The sequence below is a fragment of the Agelaius tricolor genome, unplaced genomic scaffold (genome assembly GCF_023055355.1).
Source record: "Agelaius tricolor isolate 1412-34295 unplaced genomic scaffold, bAgeTri1.0.p SCAF_6, whole genome shotgun sequence".
In the NCBI taxonomy this organism is placed as follows: domain Eukaryota; kingdom Metazoa; phylum Chordata; class Aves; order Passeriformes; family Icteridae; genus Agelaius; species Agelaius tricolor.
The window spans coordinates 26,610,618-26,633,282 of NW_027269266.1; the positions used below are offsets into that span (position 1 = coordinate 26,610,618).

At 36.5% G+C, this 22,665-nt stretch overlaps 1 protein-coding gene across 6 annotated transcripts in view; it reads right to left on the reverse strand.

The window, feature by feature from the left end:
* Window positions 1–19,235: 19,235 nt before the first annotated feature.
* DGKB (diacylglycerol kinase beta) overlaps window positions 19,236–22,665 on the reverse strand; it is a 378,935-nt gene continuing 375,505 nt past the window's right edge. For all 6 annotated transcript variants that reach the window (XM_071429110.1, XM_071429109.1, XM_071429111.1 and 3 more), the window contains one exon: window positions 19,236–21,696. In XM_071429110.1, the coding sequence (XP_071285211.1) occupies window positions 21,589–21,696 (108 nt within the window). In that variant the 3' untranslated portion in view covers window positions 19,236–21,588. The remainder of the gene's footprint in view (window positions 21,697–22,665) is intronic.

Genomic DNA, 22,665 nt, shown 5'->3' on the forward strand with positions numbered 1-22,665 from the left:
GAATTTCTGATTCAATCAACATGCATTCCAATTCAAAATTAGAAACAGGCTGGAATAACTCACCACTGTCATAAGAGTTAGTAAATAGAAGATGTAAGTCAAAGACAGCATTGAGGTAAAAATATTAAATTAGTCTAATTATAAATTTACATACAGACTTCTGCAGTTGTTCATCAACACATAAATATCCAGGGTCCCAGCTTCATTTGACTGATGTTAGATGAACAGAGCCCACCTTTCTATATGTGTATGTGAACCCCACTTGATCTGCTTTAAGGAAAAATAGTTCCTTTGCTCAGCTGCATAATGTATGGTCCTATTCACCCTGAGTAGCTATCCCATGCAAATGAAGGGGAGAAGAGTAAAAAAGATATTTTTTTAAATCTTGGTTGAAATGCAAGGAAATTTCTTTCCAGACAAAGCCCTCAGGTGTCTTTTAAACTAGAAATAAAGTTGAGCAGCAACTCACCAATTCATAAGTCCTAGACATTGAAAACTGTTTCAAGGATTGTTAAGAAGACACCATTTGATGATGAAATTCATGAGACTTGCTGTCTTGAGTGGACCTCTGAACTTCTGCATGGATGATAACTACTGTCTCATACATAGGAGCAAGCAAATAAAAATAGCTAATTAAGCTATTTCAAACAGAGAAGGGGAGAAAGAATTATTGCTATTTTGTCTGTAGTAGCTGAGTACCTTCAGATCACTTACAAAAATTTGGGTCGTGAAATTTTCCTAAAAAAATTAACCCCATTACAGAAAAAAACCCCAAAGACACATTGTACTCTCACAATGGAGATAAATCCATTGTCTTTAAAGAAATCATTCACATACATGTCATCTGTTTAAATCATCTACCAAGCTACTGTCTCCTTTGCTAGCAACAAGATTACACAAATTATGCAAGCTGAGGATATAGTTAGCATTTTGTTTGAAGTATTTAAGAGAAAAGACAATTCCCAAAGATCTGAGCTGGCTGAAAAAGAACTAGAATTTTCCACTTCAGTGCAGGCAAGTGACAAGGATACTGTCATATAAGGACTTTCCTTTTATGAGTCCAATAATCCTGAGTTCCAATACATGGAAATACCATGTATATAATATGGTATATATATTATATACACCACATATACAAGTTCTGTATGTTTAGGGGCTCACAAGTAGATCTTGCAGTCATTAAGATTTGCAGTCAGCTTTTGCTCTTAAACCACTACTGGTCTACCACTACTGGTAATTGAGTAACTTTGCCTTTTTGCTACACCAGATCACTCAGATATTTTTTAAGACGTTTAGCAACTTCTGGGTGAAATCTTTGAGCAACAGAATAGGTAAGAGGAAAACAAACACATGATTATTAAACCACCATTTTCTGGTTTCTTCAAAGTTCAGTTATTCGGATGTACATGGCTGTATGAAAGTCTTTTTGTTCCTTCAAGACAGAACAAACATTTTCTCTCATTTTGTGAAACATAACCTAAAGTAATTCTTTTTCTTTCATTGTGGAGATAAAGAATAAATTTCAGTAAATCAAAACGATGTCTTAACAGCTTATGTTTTCATTATGTAAGAGAGGGTATTATGTCTCAAGATACAGTACAGTCATATGGCTACACATACATACATAAAATACAAAAGCTTTACCTGCATATTACAGTTTGTTGACTGGAACCTCAGATAGTACAAGCTTGATGCCTTGAGAAGGCTGGCCAAGAACAGAGGCTAGACAGAGCTAAGAGAATAAAGTGGGTATTTCTTCAAAGGCCTCAGTGGATACACCTTGGGCAGTACAAGAGCCTGGTTAGGGCTGCACCCAAGGTAAACCCAAAATGGTCACAAAAATGAACAAGCAGTCACAAGGTCTTATACTTTTATAAGTTTTGTTTCATTTGCATATTGGAGTTAATTGTCCAATTATAGCTCTAGGTTATGAAATTCCATCCGACTTGTTTTCCTCTCTTCATTGAGAGAGACTATTATTGTTGTTTATATTTTTGGCCTGGAGTTTGTAACAGCTGTCCTTGGACAAGCTGGAAAAGGATTGTTTCGTCTACCTGCCCTGAGAAGAGAGCTTGCTAACACTTAATATGAAGCTCAGAGTTACACACTGAAGCAGCACAAAATCTGAAAAAATATAAAAGCTAAAACTTAGGGCATCAGGCTAAGCTGGAGCAAGAGTCCAACTGCAATGCCATATCTTGGTTTCTGTGTTGTCATTGTCCCCGTGCTCGCTGGGGCACCTAGTGCATCCTCCAAGACAAGACACTATTGTATTATTTCCTGGTCTCGCATTAGTTATGTGCAGGTCCTTTTGGCAGAGAACTCAAGCTTCACTGGAGAGTTATCAACGCTCAGAACATTTAGACTGCATTATACTACAAACTCAGGGCATGCAGACCACAGAAAAACTGTGCTTTAACCTGCATTTCAGACAGCAAAGTTTTAAATATGGGAATGCACAGATGGTTTAAAGCAAGCCCCCAATCTGAGTAAGCTATTTTTCTGAGAAGGTGACAAACATAAACAAACAAACAGCACAAGAATTTGTGCTCTACATTTTAGTGACAAAAAATAAGTTATAGACATGGTCATAATTTCTGACTACATTCACAAGCCCACTTTGACATGATAGAAGCTGACACCATGACTGGAGGGATGCAATGGACAGACGACATACTGTTTGATAGGAAACGGACAAAGCCTTCTTGAAAAACCCGGAAGAAGGCTTGTAGCTGCAGACCCAGTTTGTCAAGGAAAACTTGAATCATAAAGCTTGATATCTGCTGGAGTAGGGAAATCTCAGAACACAAACACACAAAATTTATGGAGTAGATCAGGGAAAATTTTTTGTGCAAGCAATGAAGATGCAGGGAGGCTACTTCCTTCTTGGCATAGCTACTACTCAGAAATAAGAACTGGTTGGGAATGCAATAGTTAAGGATAACCTTGGCAGAACCAAGAAGGAGACAGAGTTTAAAATCCTGAGAGACATGAGGAAGTCAAATAGTCAAGTAAAACTTCTAGGCAGAATCACATGAGCAACTGACTTGAAGGAGGCCAGGTGAGCTGGTTGACCTTCAGCAACAGAAGAAGAAAAAGAATTGTCCATTCCAATGTGCCAATAGGTCAAGCACAGGAAGACAGCTTGCCTGAATAGGAAACTTCTGTGTGAGCTCGAATGCTAAAAGGAATTGCACAGAAATTGGAAGCAATGTTGAACTACCCAAAAATATTTCTTGGGCATTCAGTTGTAAAATTAGTAAAACCAAAGCTCAGCTGTCAGGAGGTACAACAGAAGCAGTTAAGAACTTATTGTTATCTCAGAACACTACGTGTAGACCCATTGTTGAATGGGCCAGGGAACTTAATGACAGAAGACAAGAAAAGGATGAGGGACATGATGTCTGCTATGCTTTGCTGCAACTTGTAAAGGCTTCTTTTCAGTCAGCCCCTAATAGTGGGGAACAATACTGGGCCATGTACTACTTGTGTTAATATGAAGCATGGAAGACTCAAAGCAAATTCAACATGCAGATCCGTGGAACCAGACTGATCCTCAGAGGCAGCTAAGGGAGCAAGCAAGTCTCACTGAGACACACTTCTTCAGTCACTGAATAGACTGGCACGTGTGGGAGCTCTCTGAGGAGCACAGACAGGCAGATGTCACACCTGTTTTCGGGAAGGGCAGATCTGGGTCACTGCAGATTGATCAGTTTAACCAGGAGAGAAGAGAACAGGCAATAGACTGCAGGAAGGGAATTTCCAGTTAGAACTAGGAAGAGATCTTCCCCAGGAATGTGGTCAGACACTGTAGCAGACACAAACCAGAATCTCTACCCTTGGACATACTCAAAACTCAACAAGGCCTTTGTCTAACCTCAGAGGCATTAGGCCTGCAAGACTGGTTTAAGCAAGAGGCTAAGACCTGGTGATCTTGAGAGGTATAAATCTAAATTATATTGTGATTCTAACTTGTGGTTTTGTACAAGAATATTTCAAAAGAATTCACAAGGACTAATTACTAACTAGTAATAAAATTAAATGAAATACAATAAAAATGAAAATGGAAGTTTCCAGGAGAGTTTAGCAATAAGAAATTTCTTTTTGAGAAGATCATAAATCCTAAAAATGCTAAATGGAAAACCTTTTGAATAAAATTGAAAGATTGAAATACAGTGCTACTACCTCTTAAAAAAAATTGTCTTCCCGATGCTGCAGCAGAATTCCCATGGCATTCTACATGTTGGTGAACTAGAAAACTTAGTAAGAGTAACCCTAGCCTTTCAGAAAGTAAGGACACTTCTATCCTTAATAAGACAGTAACTGGTGGCTTTCAACAATTTTTGTATCTATGAAAAATAAATGTGGACCTCTCATGCAATGGTACAAAGGAATGTGAGATCTGGATGCTAATTAATTTGGATGCCTTTGAAAATGTCGCCAATTTTTCAAGCTTTTTAGTTGTTGTTGTTTTTGTGTTGGTTAGTTGGAGTTTTTTTGCCAGTACCAAAGGGCATTTCACAATGGGGAAAAAAGTATCCCTAATTCTGTTGCCAAACTGTTGCAAGTGACTGCTTCATCTGTCATTTGCTCTATCAGTTGGCATTCCTGCAGATAAAAGAAATCTTGGTGCCAATGAGATGAGTAAGAAATTGGGTCCAATATAGTATGTTAGCAGACTGATTTTTCTCTTTTACACGCCTTCATATTGAGTGGGATGTGACTGCCAAATGAGATCCAGAAGAAATAGTGGATTTGAATGTTAGCAGAGATGGGGAGGCTGGAGGGATGGGGGAGGAGAGACAATTAACATTATCATTAAAGCTGCCTGCAGTTGTAACTACATTTCAGTTTCAATATACATCTCAAGGATTTCTGGCATTTTACACTGTCCCTCTCTCTCATTTGCTTTGCCTCCTTAGTTATTAAGGCAATATCAATACAATAATGATTAATTTAAATGGAGGAAAATTTGGATTTAAAGACCAAACCAATAGTTCTATTCATTGAAACTGCACCTCTTAATTAGCTGATACATTTAATTTATAACTACTACATTGATAGCAGTCTCTGGCTCATAAATATGCCTATATATATAGCTGTATCTTTATATTTCATAAAAGATTATTCTTTAGCTAAATGGTGTCAGCTGGAACAAGAGTCAATAATCAGGCAAGTCTCCTGTGAAATGCTGACAAACAACTCACTAAAAAAGCTGAAGTAACTATTCCACAAGCAATACTTGCCCACTTCACACACTGCAGTTCCTAAGGCATCATGAAGGACAACGGCATCAAATACATGTAAGAAAACTATGTATCAACAGCTACACGAAATATACTGCTTAAGAATCTCATCCTATGCACCAGAGGACTTTAACTGAGGCTGAGCACATGCAACCTAAGTGTCCAATGCATCACAGCCAGTTTGCCCCTCTCCTGCATATCTCTGCACTCTTCCTTGACAGTTCTGGAGGAAATGGAGGGTTCTGAGAGTTGGAGTTGGAGGCTTGGTACAAAGCACCTTCTTAGCCTGCCACAAAATCCTTCATTTCTTCAGTTGTCAAATTCAAATTCAGTGAAACCCTTCAATTCAGAGAAAAATCCAAGTCTTTGTCCCTAGGCAGTTATTCCCCATGAAACAGTCTATCTACTCCTTCCTTCCCCAAAAATACACCCTGGGCTTGCTCCAAAGTATGTTCAAAGTATACCAGGTACCACAGTAGAGAGAGTTCTTAAAAACTGGAGAGTGAGGGCACGAATCCCTTAATGCAGACATATTTTTTGGCTGGTACCTGCAGTGGAAGTGCCCTTAGCTCCATCTTACTTGTTAGAAGAGTAGCACAGACACCCTGTCCCTACAGCTTCATTTACCAAAAACCTTGGCCTCTTTTTCTTTTTTCTTTCCCCCTCCCTTCATCTGGTTGAATTCTTCCTCCAAATTTGCAAATCGTTTCAGGCTTCAGAAACGAACCACTTGCCAAATCACATAGATGTACAAAACAGCCACTCAAGCCCATTGAAAAGGCCCACCCCATTGGTATTCACTGGGAATAGCACATGTCCTTTCACTGAGCTGGGACATTGTTGGTCTAGCCTGGTCTTTCAGCTGGTAATAAATCAACTCCACTGATTCCGAGACAACTGCTCCTATTTACCTCAACCATGAACCTGTCCCCAGTGCCGAAACGTCGATCTGATGAGTTAGTATCTATTTCCCTAAAATTCCTTCTGGGCATTGGTTGATTTTCTCTTCACTCTTTAAATTGCTGTGAGAAGTCTTTAGGTAATGTTAAACATTGGAGACTAATTTTAACTGTGAGTGTAGCAATCCTTTATATCAGCTTTGGTGGGCAAAGGAAACATCGATCATTCAGAAGGAAAAGCTGGTGCATAAATAATGACAAATAATAAATATGTCTGATGGGCCAAGTTTTTCATAAGTGCTAGCAGTACTAAGACTATTCTGTTGTAATAAACTGAATACAGTCAGATGCTTAACATCTTCCCTTTCTTTACAATAATTCTGCAGATACTTGAATTTTCTGGTCAATATTGGATACTATAATAAAATTATATAATATTTCAAATATTGGATACGGTTTTCAGATACAGCTTTCTTATTTCATCTTAAAGGAGATGTCCCTTAGAGTGATTTGGTTGGTCTGCAAATGTCAGACAGAACATATATTTATCCTTTTCCAGAAAATGAGGGATAGGAGCTGATCTCCTTCAGCAAATCTTTTAATGAGGTCAGTTATCTTGCGATGTGATAATGATTATACAGATATCAAGTTCAATTTTTAAAAGAGTAAGCTTTTCTTGTTCTGTTTAAGTTTTTGCTTTTTTGCCCCAGCATTAATGGCTGCTTTTTTCTTTTCCTTATTTTTTTTGTCTTGTCAGTAGCATTTGGGATGTTTAGCTTCAAAAAGAACTAGGCATTATAAAATAGAGATTTATATGTTTTGGATAAAATACTGGAAGTGTTCAACTACTCAACGCTTCTACAAATTCCTTTAACTTGACTTAGACTATATGACAGTAACAAGAATAGAAAGAATTCTTTAAAATTGATGTGCACAACTGCATATCAGTGACAAGCATTTTGATTTCTGTGGATTTTTTTTTCTTCTAGTATTTGTGATTATGATTTAATTTTGTAAGTCATGTGCACTACTTCTACCTATTACAGACAAATCACAGTATGTCCAAATAAAATTAAGTCATTCTCTAGGATTAGCTTTCAGAGTCATTCCCACTGTTAAATTCTTTAAAGCAATAAAACAACTGGCACTTGTGAGATAAGTTTTGCATGCTAAAAGCTTAACCCTGGTGTCTTTTGTCAGGTAAAATTCTCTGCATTTGGAGTTAGAATTTTACCATAGTAGGGACTACAAGACTGAAGAACTGATACCTCTCCTTAACCTACTGTTATGAGAGTCCTTTGGAGTTTCTGTGCTAATCTAACATCTCTTTTGTTAAACTATAGAGCAGTGAGAGGGGATTTTATGCTTTGTGTTATATTGTGAAAACATTAGCAAATGAAATAAATGTGAATTTGGCTTTTTAGCACTTAGAATTATTCACTTTGAACTGTAAATTATTTATGGTACTCAAAGAGACACTTTGTAAATAACAGGAAAGCCTCAGAAATCAAATGCAGATTGTGGTATTTAGTCTTGTCTTGCCATCATTAACCATTTCAGTTACCCAACATGTTTCAATAAATCAAGCACATCTTTTAGGCATCTCTCCTAAAGGAATTAGAAAGCAGCAGAAATAAATGAAGCTGTCTACAAGTGACAGCTACAAAGGGAAACCCAGAGAAGGAGTGGAAAAAAAGGTGCTCCTGTGAGCAGATGATAAAGCAGATGCTGTAAAACAACAGGGGGATTGCACCATTTCTTCTCCAGAACTGATGATGGTTTGATAAACAGCTAGTCATGCTCTTGGAAAACCCTGTCCATCAGTGCATATCAGTACAAATTAATGGTGACATGTCCTGATTAAACTTGCTGTGCTGTGAAATGCAATGCATTATCTGCACGGCAGTAAGTGAACAAATGCTCTCAGGGAGTGAAAGAACAAGCAAAGTCACACATCTCAGGTTAGGTCCTGAGTCATAGCTGCCTGTGGTGAGGTAGGTGCTCAATTGAAAAAACCAGTCTTGACTTGTGGGGCTTGCAGGCTATAGTTTTTGTTCTGTTCATTGAAAAGAGTTGTCTTGATAATGCCCTTTCTGCAAACTATAAGTCAGTTTTCAAAACCTTCAGTCAAGCTCTTGAATCTCTTCCTCAAGCAGACCTTAAATAGGCTTGCACCCTATGTACATTAACAAGATGTCCCCCTTTGGAATAAATTGAAAACTTCAACTATAGTAGTGGTGAGACCACAACATCACCCAACATGAACTGAGTAAGAGCAAAGAAGTTCTCAATGACAATTTGGGAGCTCTCTCAAAAGTTGATTTTCTAGAGTAAAAAGCAAACAATTTTATATTTCTAATGCAAAAAAAAAAAAAAAAAAAGGTTTCATTTGGATTTTTCTTGTCTAACAGAGAATGAAAACCTTTTTGTAAGAGCTAGTTATTTATTTATTTTAAAAATGGAAGTCACACATTTAACACCACTCTCTTTACTAAAGCACTTCTGACATAACTGATAAATAATTCCCTATGGTATTAAGAAAGTTTTGCCTCTTGAAGACAGGTTTGCTGAATTAAAGATCTCTTCCAAAACAGGTAGCTTGCCCTGGGGATGGGAGCCAGACTTTGCAATTCATACTGCTGCTGAAAGGAAGGACCACTCAGGCAGTCAGAACACCATTGTCAGTACAGCTAGCAGAACCTGGAATTTCTTCCCACATCTGTAAAATACATCGATGACTGTAGAGTCAAACCACATGAGGCAGCCTTAAACACTTCTCTTCAAGAACAATTCCTTATCCTGATACTACCTTAACCAACCTTCCAGGCTGGGTTCTAATCTCATGTAAAATCTAGAACAATTTAGATGATTGTTGTGAATTTGCATTACAATGAATGAGATTCCAGCCCAAATATTGGCATTTCTGCAAAGGAAATGCACAAGGCAGCAATAGAGATAGTTCCTCTATACTTTCATTCAGTGAACAGATTGCAACAAATAGAAGAAATATATCTTGGGAGAACTAAAATATTTAATCCTTTTAGTACTTAGCTTTCTCTGTGCATACTACCTGGTCAGCAAATGGATTGAATGAAAAGCATATCCATTTTCCTGACAAAAAAAATATTGTCAAGAAATACTATACAGTGAATTCTTTGACATTTCAGTTCCTATGTTAAGAAGGTCTGAAGATCTAGGAGAATAATTAGCTGTACAGGGAAACACAGAAGCAAGCTGTGCAGCTAGAGACAGTGATGAAAACAGACTGAAAAGATTCGTCCAAGAAAGCACAAAATATCAGGAGTAACCTTTTAACTACTCCTAAACACTTTCCCTAAGTTTTATTAAAAGGTGTCAGGCCAGTGGGCCACACAAGAGAGGGGATGGGGTCACCAATATCATGTGGATTTAAGAGAGTGCTTGCTTCATAAAGGAGACTGGGAAGGCTGCAGAAGCCCAGGCTACAGAAAAGGCAGCTGATCCAGGAGGCTGTAGCCAGTGTGTGCCTCTCACCTGCCCGCAGGGCCTGTGGTACAGGGAGTGCCCTCAGCTCACAGGCAGCCTCTAAAACAGAAAAATGAAAGGCAATGCAACTTTTATTCCCCCCTCCTTTCTTTCACCTGGACTTCAACCTACTTATTTTATTTCTGAAACAGAGGTTTTAATTAAAGCTCCCTTCTATACAATGCACTGAACTTCACCTCTGTTGCAAATAACACATTAATTTCCCCTGACTCTGAGTAATCTTACTTTCTCTCTTTTATCCCTGAAAACATCTTGCCTGGGTGAACACCAAGGGGAAATAACAGGTGGGGGGAACAAAACTGAAGTTGCTTACTGGAAGTTATGACAAACTCTGCATTTTGTTATTTCTCTTCATTTTTAATACATATGCTTCTCTATTCTTGCAACTTCCCCCACTGAAGTTATGGAATGAGCTTTAGCAATGCAGCTTCTCACTGGAGGAATGGAAATGAAACAAGTCACAGAAGGTAGATAGATAAAATAAATAAAGCCTACTGAGAGAGGAGTATGTGATCCATTCCCTCACTACAGTGCCTAGGGAGGCACTTTAGGCCAGGAATCTCTCTTTGTGACCTCAGGTAGTCAGACTTAGCCTTCAAGCTCTAACCTTGCATGCCCATATCACAATTAGGGTATTTTATCTGAAAATTCAAGTCAAAAATCCAGACTAAGTACTTTTGCATCTTTCTTGCTGATCCTGGGTCAGGTCACTGGCAAATCAATCAAATGTTAAAAAATTTCACAAGGCCAGCTTCCCTGGGATAGGCAGGAGAGAAAGGAAGCATGCAACCTTGGTCTATTCATCATCTTCCTAAAAAGTCAGAAAGTCTCCAATGTTGCTGAGTCTGGGATCACATGCGTCCATCACACCTTTTTTTTTTTTTTTTTTTTTTTTTAGGCAGGGGGGCATTTGGGATTTTAAAGAAGCACACCAACAGGGCACTTATGAGACAAAGATTTTACAGTTTCTTCTATTTGTGAGGAGAATGCAGTGGGAAGAAGTGAAATCTACTCATAACCCAGTTATATGGTGATTGTTGGTTTTGACCAACAGAAGAGAGAGTGAATGACAAAAGTTTCAGAACAGTAAGCTAAAACTGCAACAGAGTAAATCTTCTAGCTGGGTTCATGTTTCCTGCAGATCATGTACAGATGGGACATGCAATGTAATCATCAGTGGGCTATAAATCCATCTGCCAACATAAAATTGCATAGATATATCTCTGTTGGCCTAGCATTTAAATGATGCAGTAGTGGAGCAGAACTCCTATTGTGCGGGATGCTCTCACACCACAGAACACGGAGTTCCCTTCCCCCACCACTAAAAGCAAACTTGTAATTCAAAAGCTGTTAAGTACAGATACATCAGAATATGAAAGACAACAGGTTCTCATTTCTGTGGTAATAGTTACAACGTGGTCTTTTTTGTACATAGTTGGAGGAAGGATTTGAAGGAAGGTAATGGAGTAGGTTTGTAGACATTTCCATAGGAATTTTGATTGTGTATTAAATATGCTAAAATTGCCAAAATATTTGCTTTAAAATCTAAAACTACTGGCTGAAGAATATTGCTGTGGTTTGACCAGATGTAGATCATATGAATAAGCATTTGCCTTTCTATCAAAGGAATTTTATGAAATGAGACATCTCAGCATCATTAAAAGTTTTTAGGCATAGACATAAAAATACTTACTCTCAAGGTAGATGTAAGCCAATAAAGGCCTCATAAGTAAAGACAAATAAATAACTTGTGCCTAATGTAACCAGAAAGGAAGGGAAGTGGGGGCAGGGTGTCAGGGAAGAAAACATTCTGAGAATGGTTCCTGACAGAAGATAAGATTGTGAACTGACAGACCAGGAATCCTTTAGAGATGAACTCTGAATGGATCTGAATAGCAAAGAAAATTTACAACGGCTGTGACTCAGATCAAAATAACAAGTACTTCTAATTAGAAGTGTATGAACAAAGCAAAGGAACTAGCAGATGGAAAACAAAGTGATGGGAAAACAAACAAAAACTTCAAAGATTCAGGAGAATTAAGACAATCAGTTATTATTTTATGACTGAAGATTAAGATAGAACAGTGATGAGCCTGAAGGCAAAGAACTGCTAAGTAGCAGTCCAGCTTAAAGCATGGCAATATCTGAATGCAGTTAAGAAAAAATGGAAATCAAATAAATAAGGACAAGAACCTTGTACCTTCTCTATGTTGAATATTGTCACATGACAATTAAATTATTGCTTCAGATAAGATTCTCAGCCTTTCTTTATCACTAGATTGGAGCAATGAGTTAACTAAAAGTATTTTTATAGTTCTACATGCAACAATTTCTTAAGGAATAAGACAAGCAGTTTTTAGAAAATTCAATTTTTTTAGTTATGAATAAAAAATGCCACAAAATGTTTCTATTTGATGTTTTAATATGCTGCTTTATACTGACTGTTGATTAACATTTTAATAACACTGAAAAAATGAGCTATGAGATTGGCTTTATATATAAGACAGAGCAAGCTTGAAGGTGTGCAGTGGGTGCCAAAAAAATTACAAAACATAAGTCAGAGTACACAGACATTAGCTGATACTGCAAACAAAAAGCAATATGTAAATGTACGAGGTTGAAGATGTACTCTTTGTACACCATTTGCATACTTTAGACCTATGACATCCTAATCAAGGTTTACACACATAACCAGCTTTCAGAAAAAAAATTTAAATGTTTTTATATAGCACCTATCCCTGGCTATTTAAGCACTGGCAAAGGCCTGACTCACTACTGCGTCACTGCTGTTTTAAGCATGAAATACAAGAAACCAAACAGCAGCAGCTACTTTAGGCAGAAATAATTAGGAGTGGGCTGTGTTATGCTGCACATAGACCCGGTTTTTGCAGCACTGTGTGTCAGGCCCTCTTAAGGCAACAGCACAGAATTTGTTACCAAGTCAATATTCTGTTGAAGTCCTAAAAGCTGGGTTCAAAGCAACTATTTATTCATTCATACTCAAGTTCGGTATTACATTACCCCAGCAGGGTGATTCAAACATTAAGGGTAGATTTTTAAGGCTCTGAATAGGGAGAAGAGGCACAGTTACACATAGAATCCATAAAATTTACATGTGAATTGGCAGATACAAAATAAAACAGTGATGTGTGAACTCCACCTAGTTGGAGCTTGAAAATTCTCATGCCTTTGAGATTCAGAGGGTGGAGTTTAAGAGAGGTCCTTAACTGAGCAGGACTCTCTTATAACACTGCTTATAGCGCTTACAGTGCTTGCTAGAAAACCGGAGTCTGATTTGTTCCTTAACCTGAGAAATTAAAAATTTCCATTTCTCAGCCTAGTGCCTAACCACCAACCTACAGAACTGTGTGGATGAAAACATATTCTAATACAACATGTTGAAGCTAATGCTTTTGGAGACAGAAATACAGGATTGCTAAGGATGTAGAAAAGTGAGAAAGGAAAACATGAGCACTATGCTGACAGGAAGAGACCTGGTGACCTCATTTCGATGCTAATAGTGTGGGGAAACTTGGCAGGTGCAACCTTCAGTAGGTCTTACAGATGTGTGAATGCACATCTCTTACTTGAACTTACAGCCTCTTACTTGAACTTCTTGCAGACATTTTAACTGGGGCAGGAAAGATGTTCCTAGCACTACCACAAGACAGCAGGGATAAAACACAGGCTCTGTGTTTGCAATGGCAAACCAAGAATTTCAGTGGTGTTGGGACTTCGCATCCACATCCTTAACTTCAGTTTAAATTGTCTCAACTAAGGCTATATTTCAATCATAATCTCCAAAATTATGACTTAATATCTCATTGACATTAGGACTTTAAATGGTGTTAAATTGGTGTAGCAGAAATAGCATGGTACACGTGTAAGGGGAACCAGATCTGCCAAAATATTCTCAATCCTCCTTTACCAAATTGTGTATATATATATATATATATTCTGATAAGGATCATATCATAGGAACTCTCCAAATTCATTCGTGAACAAACTAGAATGAAACAATAAATGACATTGTAATTTGGCTAGAAGTTCTCTGTGTTGCAAACTTCTACTGAGAATAGGTGGAATTAGCATTATGTGATTTTTTTTTTTCTGCAAATCCCTTTACTGTCCTGTGATGTTGGACCAGAAGGTATCTTGGGCTCCTTAAAACTTTTTTTTATTGCACTTATTAAAATCTGCTTTTATGCTGTGCTATTGCACTGTGCTTTGTGGAGGAAACACATAGTAGAAACAGTTAAAAATTACCATTTGTGCTATATCTGAGATAAGAAAACAGCAGAAATATTGCGCAGACATGAGCGTTAGCAGTGGCAAGTTACAGACGTATTTAATACCTACTTGTACTCTTGCATTTTTAGACAGAAGTCACCCTAGAAACGAAGAAAGGGAGTTTAACTCTTTTCTGAAGGTTTCAAATTGTGTCTGTGTGAGTCTGACTCCAGGAACAGAGCACTGCTCTCTGTTGTCAGCTGAGCTTTTCTAGTTATATCTGAATGCTTTCACTAGCTCGCCTGGTAACACATATTTCTACATACATACCAAAAAGAAACGATTGGCATCTGCCGTAAGATTTTTTTCTGCCTAAGATTCAGCAGACAGGCCAAGGCAAAACTATAAATCATTTCACACAGACTAATATCTCAACTCCTTGACAGAGAAAGTTGTTATATCTTAAAAAGTGACAGGACTCCCATCAGAAGGGAACCTTATCTTGCGCCAAAGAAATGTAACATTTTCTTAAAGCCCCATTAACCTCATGCAAGTCCCCTAACACTATTTTTATGATCTTGGAACACACTAACCTGGTGTTCCAAGATAATAAAAATACGACTGATGATTGTCACAGCAAGAATTTTAACATAGTATCAATTGGGTTAGACATCAGGTATACAGTACTTAGTGATAAAGGTACAGTGACCAAAAAGAAGATAGCAAAACTTCAGACAGTGTACATGTTTTGGGTGACTCTGGAGTAAAAAGAGTTCAGATTGTCCATCAGACAGTAGTAGCTGAGAATTCACCCAAAACACTGAGAGACATTAAAGACTGCAGGATTTTGAGAATTACAGGACATACATATGCCTTATCAATGTGATTGAATGGTTATTTTCAATTAAGTTACAGTGTCTTCTTAGAATAAAAACAAGCATTATACCTGCCTTGTCAATAACTTGTTTTACAATGCCTACTCTAAAATATTCTTCTGTGATTCACTTATTTTATAATAATTAGGATAACTTAATAATGCAATTTCCCTTCTTTGTTCAGTTACCAGCTAGACTTGTTCTGACAAATTAATCTGAAAAAAGAGAAACAAGGAAAAAGCAACTCCTTGAATGTAACACTTAGGAGATATGTACCTATTGGAATACCAAAAGTGCAGGTATTTTAACTAAATAATAGAATTTGATGAACAGACTTTTACTCTGCTGTCAACTGTAAAGACACAAAGGTTGAAAATTTCATTGCAGGATCTTGAACAAATGCAATAACTAAATTTTTTTCTAAAAGGAAATAATAACTATATTTGTAGTGAATTAAAAAGAGCATCATTTTATTCACATTTTTCTTTTTAAAGTGAAAAGTCAATTATACTACAATGCTAATCACTACAGTAATGAACCAGAAATAATGAATCAAACAAAACTCTACATTTCCTTTAAACATTCAAGGACCAAATATTTTGACATTTAAAAAGTAAGTTATTTTGCTTTGAAATAGGAATCGAGTGAAAAAGCAGATTGATTAGGGAAGGTAGGTTCCTCCACACAATTAAATGAATTTTGATGAAACAGAGGTTAAGGAATTTTTGACCAGCACTACTGACAAAGCATGAAGGCCTGAATTTGCATCTCAGTCCAAGCTTAGACTTTGTAAATCAGGCAGCTGGACCAAATCTTTCAAAGCTTCTTGTAATCTATTTGTATTGAAACATTAAAAGATTTAGCTAGTTTTCCAGAAAAAAAACCCCTCAAACAACACAGCAAAACAAACAAGAGAACCCCATGAGTATTCAGATTATAGTAAAAGAAAACAGTGATTGATATCAATGAGGTAAAAGCTCCTTAATCTTTATGTATATATTTTTGTAACAAGGTCATACTACTGATAAGAAAAACCCAACGCACCCATTTCCCCCCTGAAATTCACTAAAGCTACCTAAATTAACAAGTTCTTTCTTTTTTTCCTTGAATAACAGAACTGAATTGAAACATATGGAAGTAAAGTTCAATTTAGATGAAATAGATCTTCCTTCATTTGCTTGCTTACATATGTGTGTATGATAAACATATTTTATATCTGTCTGAATCAAAGTTTGAGTTCTTATCATTCTGGGATAAAAAGAGAGTTCTAGAACACATTCACATTTACTCAAAAACCCAACAAAAGAAGAAACCATCACACTAACAAACCCTACACCACATCCTTTGCAAAAGCTAATCTCATGGCTGGGCTGAAGTTACAGGGACAATGCTCACGTTGCAATGTCCACCTCACCAAGGGACAGAGCTATCGTCAATCTCTCTCTGCAGGTACAAATAATTTATAGAATAGTTGTTATCCTGTGGTTTGAGTGCCTGAGATTTTTTTTTGCATGCTTAATCTAAATAGAATGACAGCCTTGAAGATTGACAATCTCTTATTAGCCAGCATAACTTGGCTCATAAAGATGGTTTTCACCAAAAGAGTAAGAAGTGCTCACTTCCCTGTCCAAAAAAGCAGCCCATTAATGCAAATTTCTGTGTTCCTTCACAGCATGCAAGTATTACCCTAGGTAAAAAACAACCAACCAAAAGTTTATTTCAAAGAGATCTATCAGCAGCTAAGTATTTTCGTATCAACACTAGTATAAAAATTGACCCAAAAACTTCAAAATCTTCCCTTCTCACTCAGACCCAGTACATTATTTTCCATGTTTATTAGAGTGGGTACCTCACATGAATCTGCTTCTTTACCATCTTACTATCTTCTCAACCCCCTTACTATAAATAACAAAGCCCAATGATTATCACTTACTATTTGTATGAGTCACATTTAAAGAGAGCCCTGAGGTGCTTCTCAGGGAGCCTCTTTGTATCATGAATCAGAAGGGAAAGAAAGCAGCCTCTGAATACCACCATACCCAGACTCTAGATGCCTAGAAGTATCGTTTCCTATTAATAGTTTCAAGCTGTCAGGCAGTTTCACATAATGGAAGTCAATGGTCATAGAGAAGTTTCTCTTCTTCAGAGGTATTTGTAAAATTAAGAGAACCTGATAATGGAAAAGCTCCATACACATACAGGCAAAACAGAAAAGGTGAAACCCCCTTATTTCAAGGCCAACTGAAAATCCATAATCTGAACAAAAACAAGGAGTAGGAACCTGATGGCTCCTCATGGCACAAGCCTAGGCTGGGCAGACATCAGCAAACCCTGGCAGACATGAGGACAGTTTCCACCTCAGTCATTGCTGCAAAGCACAACCTCAGAGCCTCACATGCCACATATTTTAAGCTATTACTTTATTTCTCATTAACAGCTTCCAGGTCTCGCCCATGTTTTATTCATTTTCCAGCCAGGGCTACAGTAAGGCTTTTACTCACCTCAGCAGGACCACAAGAAGTTTCCTTCCTTCTGGACAGAGAGAAAACAGAATGCTTTCAGACCTGATGGAGCTGGAGACAAGCAGCAATTAGCTGGCAACAGGCTGACACGTTCTTCACCGCTCTTGCATAAAACATTGAGCTGTGCTCCTCTAGCCCACCTCAGCTTTCTAAATTTATTTATTTATTTTCAGGCTAACCACTTAGTAGCCTGACAAACTGCTGTTTTGCAAAGGCAAATTTTCTTCTTTTTTTGTTGTTTTTTTTTTTTTTTTTTTTTTTTTTTAGGGTATGAAAGAAAAAGATAAACTTCTGGAAAGTCCTTTACCTCCTTTTGACAATCCTTCAGCTCCCCTTTGCTTGCAAGTCCTTCTCTCTTCCCCTGAAGGGGCCGGTAGTATTGTCTACTTCAGCCCAAATTTCTCAGGGTCCTTCTGCACTCAAAGCAAAGAAATACTACTTCACTCCTTCAGCCATAAATGGAAGAGCTCTTTGGATAAAGGTAATTAACCCATTTATCTAGCTCATTGCTGCTCATTAGCCCTGAGTGCCTTCATCTGGCCTCCCAGGTAACCATTTCTGTGGATGCCACTGCGCTGTGCTTCACTTTGAGCACCTGTTTTTTCGTTCCATAGCAGAGCTCTCTCTGATCTTCTTCTACTTCCTTGTCCAGAGATAATTCTTCCTGTTTTGTTTTTTTTTTTTTTTTTTTTTATTTTGTGGCCATTCTCCCTAGTCACTCCCACAGAGAGGTGAGGGACACCTCTTGGAAGTGTCTGCTTCCCAGAAAGTCTTGGTCTTTCTATGGTCTGCCTCAAAGTTACAAGCCCCAGAAGCCATTTGGGGTCAAAGGCAGTACAATACCACTAGTACCCTAAATCACTAATAATCACTAAAATGCTGTAATCTTGGCAAACAAAGAGTAACCTAAAGATTTGAAAAAATAAAAAAGGTATTTTTCTGCCTTTCATACCATAGCTGACTATATTCTTTTTTACAGTGATATTCTGGAACATGCTGAAATCTGTAACTTTATTTGCCTTAAATAATATTGGATATTAGCTAGTCATTGTTTTGATGTACATGCAATCCTAGAGAAGATTAAGATAAGATAAGAGTGAGCAAATGTACCTACAAGTACTGGAAACAGTAATTCTCTATTGTCTCTGCAAGAAATTCTTCCACTTGTTTTTAACAGGAACTCATGTGAAATGAGAGAGACTCCAAACAGTATCAGAAGTTGAAATTTTTTCCTGAGACATCATGTTCTTTTGTCAGCACATTGCCCAGTTAACACACAGTGATCAAAAATTTGCAAATCTAGTGTCACATTTAATACCTATATATTTTAATTGTCACTTACATTGCAAATGTCATTAATGAAGCCTTAAGGAATGCCCCATTGTATGAGTAGGTTTGCAGATACCCTCTTCAGTCGACCTAAGAACAGTGCTTCTATTTCAGCTGTATGGAAATACACGCACATATTCTTTCTTTCACTTCTTACACCAATGAATAATTTCACATTAGTTCTGTGCATACTGAAGTGAAGAAAAGAATCTTCTCTTTTTAAGTTCTCTTTCATTACATCAACCATTTTCTTTTCACATTATGTTTCATGCACTCTTAAGTTTTTCTCTTCACCACCAATACTTTTAACCTGAGAATGGTTTTAAATTATTAGAGGCCATGCTAAAAAAACCCCAAACAACTAAGATTAATAGAAAGCCTCTGCTGTGAAAACTGTTAATTCAGTATAATGGCTGCTCTGTTGCAATTTGTTACAGCAAGAATTTATCTACACTGACCAGCAGATCTGATTTACTTTTTATATGTCTATTCAGAATTGTATACAATTGTATAATTCTGATGGCATGTACTCCTCAATCCCTCTTTATATAAAAAAGCATGTTGTCACCAACTTGCTATCACAGACTGACGCATTTAAAATTGCATACATTATTTAGTAATAGCTTATGTATAAGTTTATTTGTTTTCAGAGTTACAATGTTCATGAGATAATCATAGAGAACACATTATATATTATTGTTAAACACATTTTTGCCACAAAAAGTTGAGAGCATTGGTAGAAAATCCTATGTCAAGTTATGTGAAAATATTTATCACCTGTAACCATAATTTCATAAAACCAATATACACTTTACGTAATATTATATCAGCAAATTCCTTCATTTTGCAAATAACCTTTGCTCTATACTTATGCATGTTTGTAGTTCAGTGCATCAACTGCTTCTGTGTGTGTGTGTGTCTGCAATGCACAGGAAAAATACTAGTTTACTCCTATGGTAACTGTAAATGTCAACACCACTGGACCCAAGAATGGTGAATACAAGATCTTAATTTTAGCGAATAATCACCTTCATATTTTTCTACCTAATGCTGAACAAAACATTAATTGGCATTTACCTCCTAATGTTTACAGAACATAGACTGTATATTTCAAAGACATAATCCTTACCAACTATATACTGACTTTTATTTTAATGTCTATTATATAAATTAGGACTCTGTTGAATTGTTATACTGAGGAACAAATGATAGTAACTTTATTTAAATACATGCACAGTACCGTGCACTACAGCATGACGAAGTATTATTTTTAAAATGGATGAATGAATCAATAGAAAAATAGATTTAATAAATAATTAACATTTTAAAGTCTGGATAAAAATGGGAAATCATGCATTTCAAGCAAAATTTTATTTTTTTCTTGTTTTTTATGAAATCTCTGAGAACTTAAGACATGCAGAGCTGAGAAGCAGCTCACTCTGACAAAGAACAATGTAAAGACTGCACAAAAAGTTTTGTTTGAGATTGTTTATATGCAAGACTGAAAAAATTTGCCATTCTTCGACTTCCCTTCAACATTAGACAGTGCTGTGCAAACCTCAGACAAATCCCTGTATTATGATTTCTAAGCTGTTAGGAAGTCTCTCAGAGAGCTAAGAAAGTTAAAACCTGAGCAACTGCCTCACCAAAATTTATGACAAGAAATGTCTGGATTTCAGAGAGCAAACTACAAAAGGGTAATAGACAACAGGTCATCATTTCCTTGAGAGATTAACTTAGGGGATGAGTAATTACGGATAGCATAAATTTATAAATTATAATGACAGAAGAAAATATGATTAATTTTCTAATATTTAGAGTTCGTATCGATGTCTCAATATTTAGCATATGTTACTATGTCAATCAACTCATGAAACAATGAAAAGGGAGTATTTACTTGAAATTAATTTAATGTTTTTCCCTACCCAAACATTTGTCTGGACATTGACAATGCAATCAAAAGAACTGTAAATTTTCAGAAGTGAGTCTACTCCAGTGAGTTTGATTAATTATGCATTAACCCATTTCTCTGAAGCATCCTTCACTAAATCTTTGGTGGGAAATGCACTTTAATTAGGCATGAGCTTTGGTTATTTGTGTGCATATGCACTATGCTATTGGTCTATGTGGAGAATGATTTAAAGTTTGCCATGTTACAGAGATGTATTGCTCATGAAAATAATTCTAGGGTTTCAAGAAACACTGATGGCTAGTTTTGCAATTATTATTTTCTTCACTCAGCATGATCTTAGTCCCATAGTTTTTGCTCAAACTTTCATCAACTTTTATTCTTAACAAAAGCTTACTCTAACTTACACAAGAACAATCATGATCATTTATACTGTGCATATTGTTAGATGTTTTCAGCAGGTACAGTTACACATGTACATAGGAGTTATCAGAATAACTTACAGGATTTTAATACTTAGTTGAATAAAAATATTCTCAGGGTAGAAAGAAATGATAAACTAAAAATAATGGTTAAGGAGACTTGCAATGATTCTACTCTGAAACAGGTCAGATTGACTATTCAGGTAAAGATGTTTGATTGAAGAGATATTATTGAACTTATGGCATATGGTTATTGTAGTAGAAAAAGCTGAAACAGAAAAGAGAGAAAATCAAATTATCCATGACATTCTCTTCCCGTATTCCATGGCAGAATTAGACCACAGATTAGTAAATGGCAATGCATGCAACAAAAAATATGCTGTATCACTGTATGTAAACATCTGCTTTCATCATGCAAAATGCCTACAAAACTGTGACAACATCTTTTTCTAGTAGCATAGTTTTACATCAGCTCAGCTACAGAACAGTTAAACCAAAATCCAAGATTTTGCAAATAGAAGATATTCTAAAATTCTTGAAAGATTTCCAGCATAAATATTCCAAAGCCCAACAAAGCTAATTGTTTTTTTTTGTTGTTGTTGGTTTTTTTTATTAACTAAACTACATAGGCTTATTCCTTGCTGTGGTTCCTTGTTCTTTTGATGATAGAAGAGAAAAGACCAGTTTTTGGAGGCGGTCCCATCAACATGGGGGCTTGGTTCTTGTGAGTAATTTTTATCTGAGGAAGAAAGAAGAAAAACAGAGTTATCCCTTGAGCTAGTTCAGTTCCAACTATCTGAGATGCTCGATTTATCTTTATATATAAACTTCCAGACCTGCATTGTTTAATCCAAGCTGAAAGGAAAATACCTGGGTTTTTTTATGAATAATGTTCCATATGCAGTAGATCAATCTATGTGTAATAGTTTTTCTGCAAATAATTTAAATTATTTGCAAAAAAAATATTAATAAACACATGCAATAAAATACATGCCAATATACAATCTTACTTTTTGAGTGTGGGATTTATCGCTTGCTGTTGAGGAAGAATTTAAAAGTTGGAAAGAACATACATGCTGACAGACCAAGCTGTTGCCTATTATTAAGATATAAGCTATGTCTTTACATGCTTTATTTATACATCTAATCAAGCTGTACTCTTTTACCACAGGACAGTACTTAATTTCAAAACAGCCATGGTGAAAAAAAGTATAAAGTTAATACACATGAAAAGGTCCAAAAAGATGAACTAGCATTCTAATTTGTTAATTAATTGTTAATAGAAAAGACTCAAATATTGAAAAGACTATTTAAAACACTTTGTAATACTGCTCTAAAGCCACCCGTTTTGATTTCTTTGATATAGAACTACGAATCACCTTAAATGAGACAACCTTAAAGTAGATTATGTCTGCAATTTTCTCTAATTCAAGTCTAAATTAGAGAAGACATTTTATGAATGTATGCTATGCTCAAAGCTAATTGAAAGCAATTATCAAAGTGGCATTTTGTCTGTGACTTTAAGATACATTGTAAGATAATAAATGATTCTCATTATGTAATAAAAAGGTCACATCTTGCCTTTGGGCTAGTGACGTTAGGAGTTTTTCAAAAGCAATCCGAGACATTTTCTTTAGTGAACTACGACTAATACAAGAACCATCACTTATTAAATATCAGTTGTCACCTGCATAGTACCCACATCAGA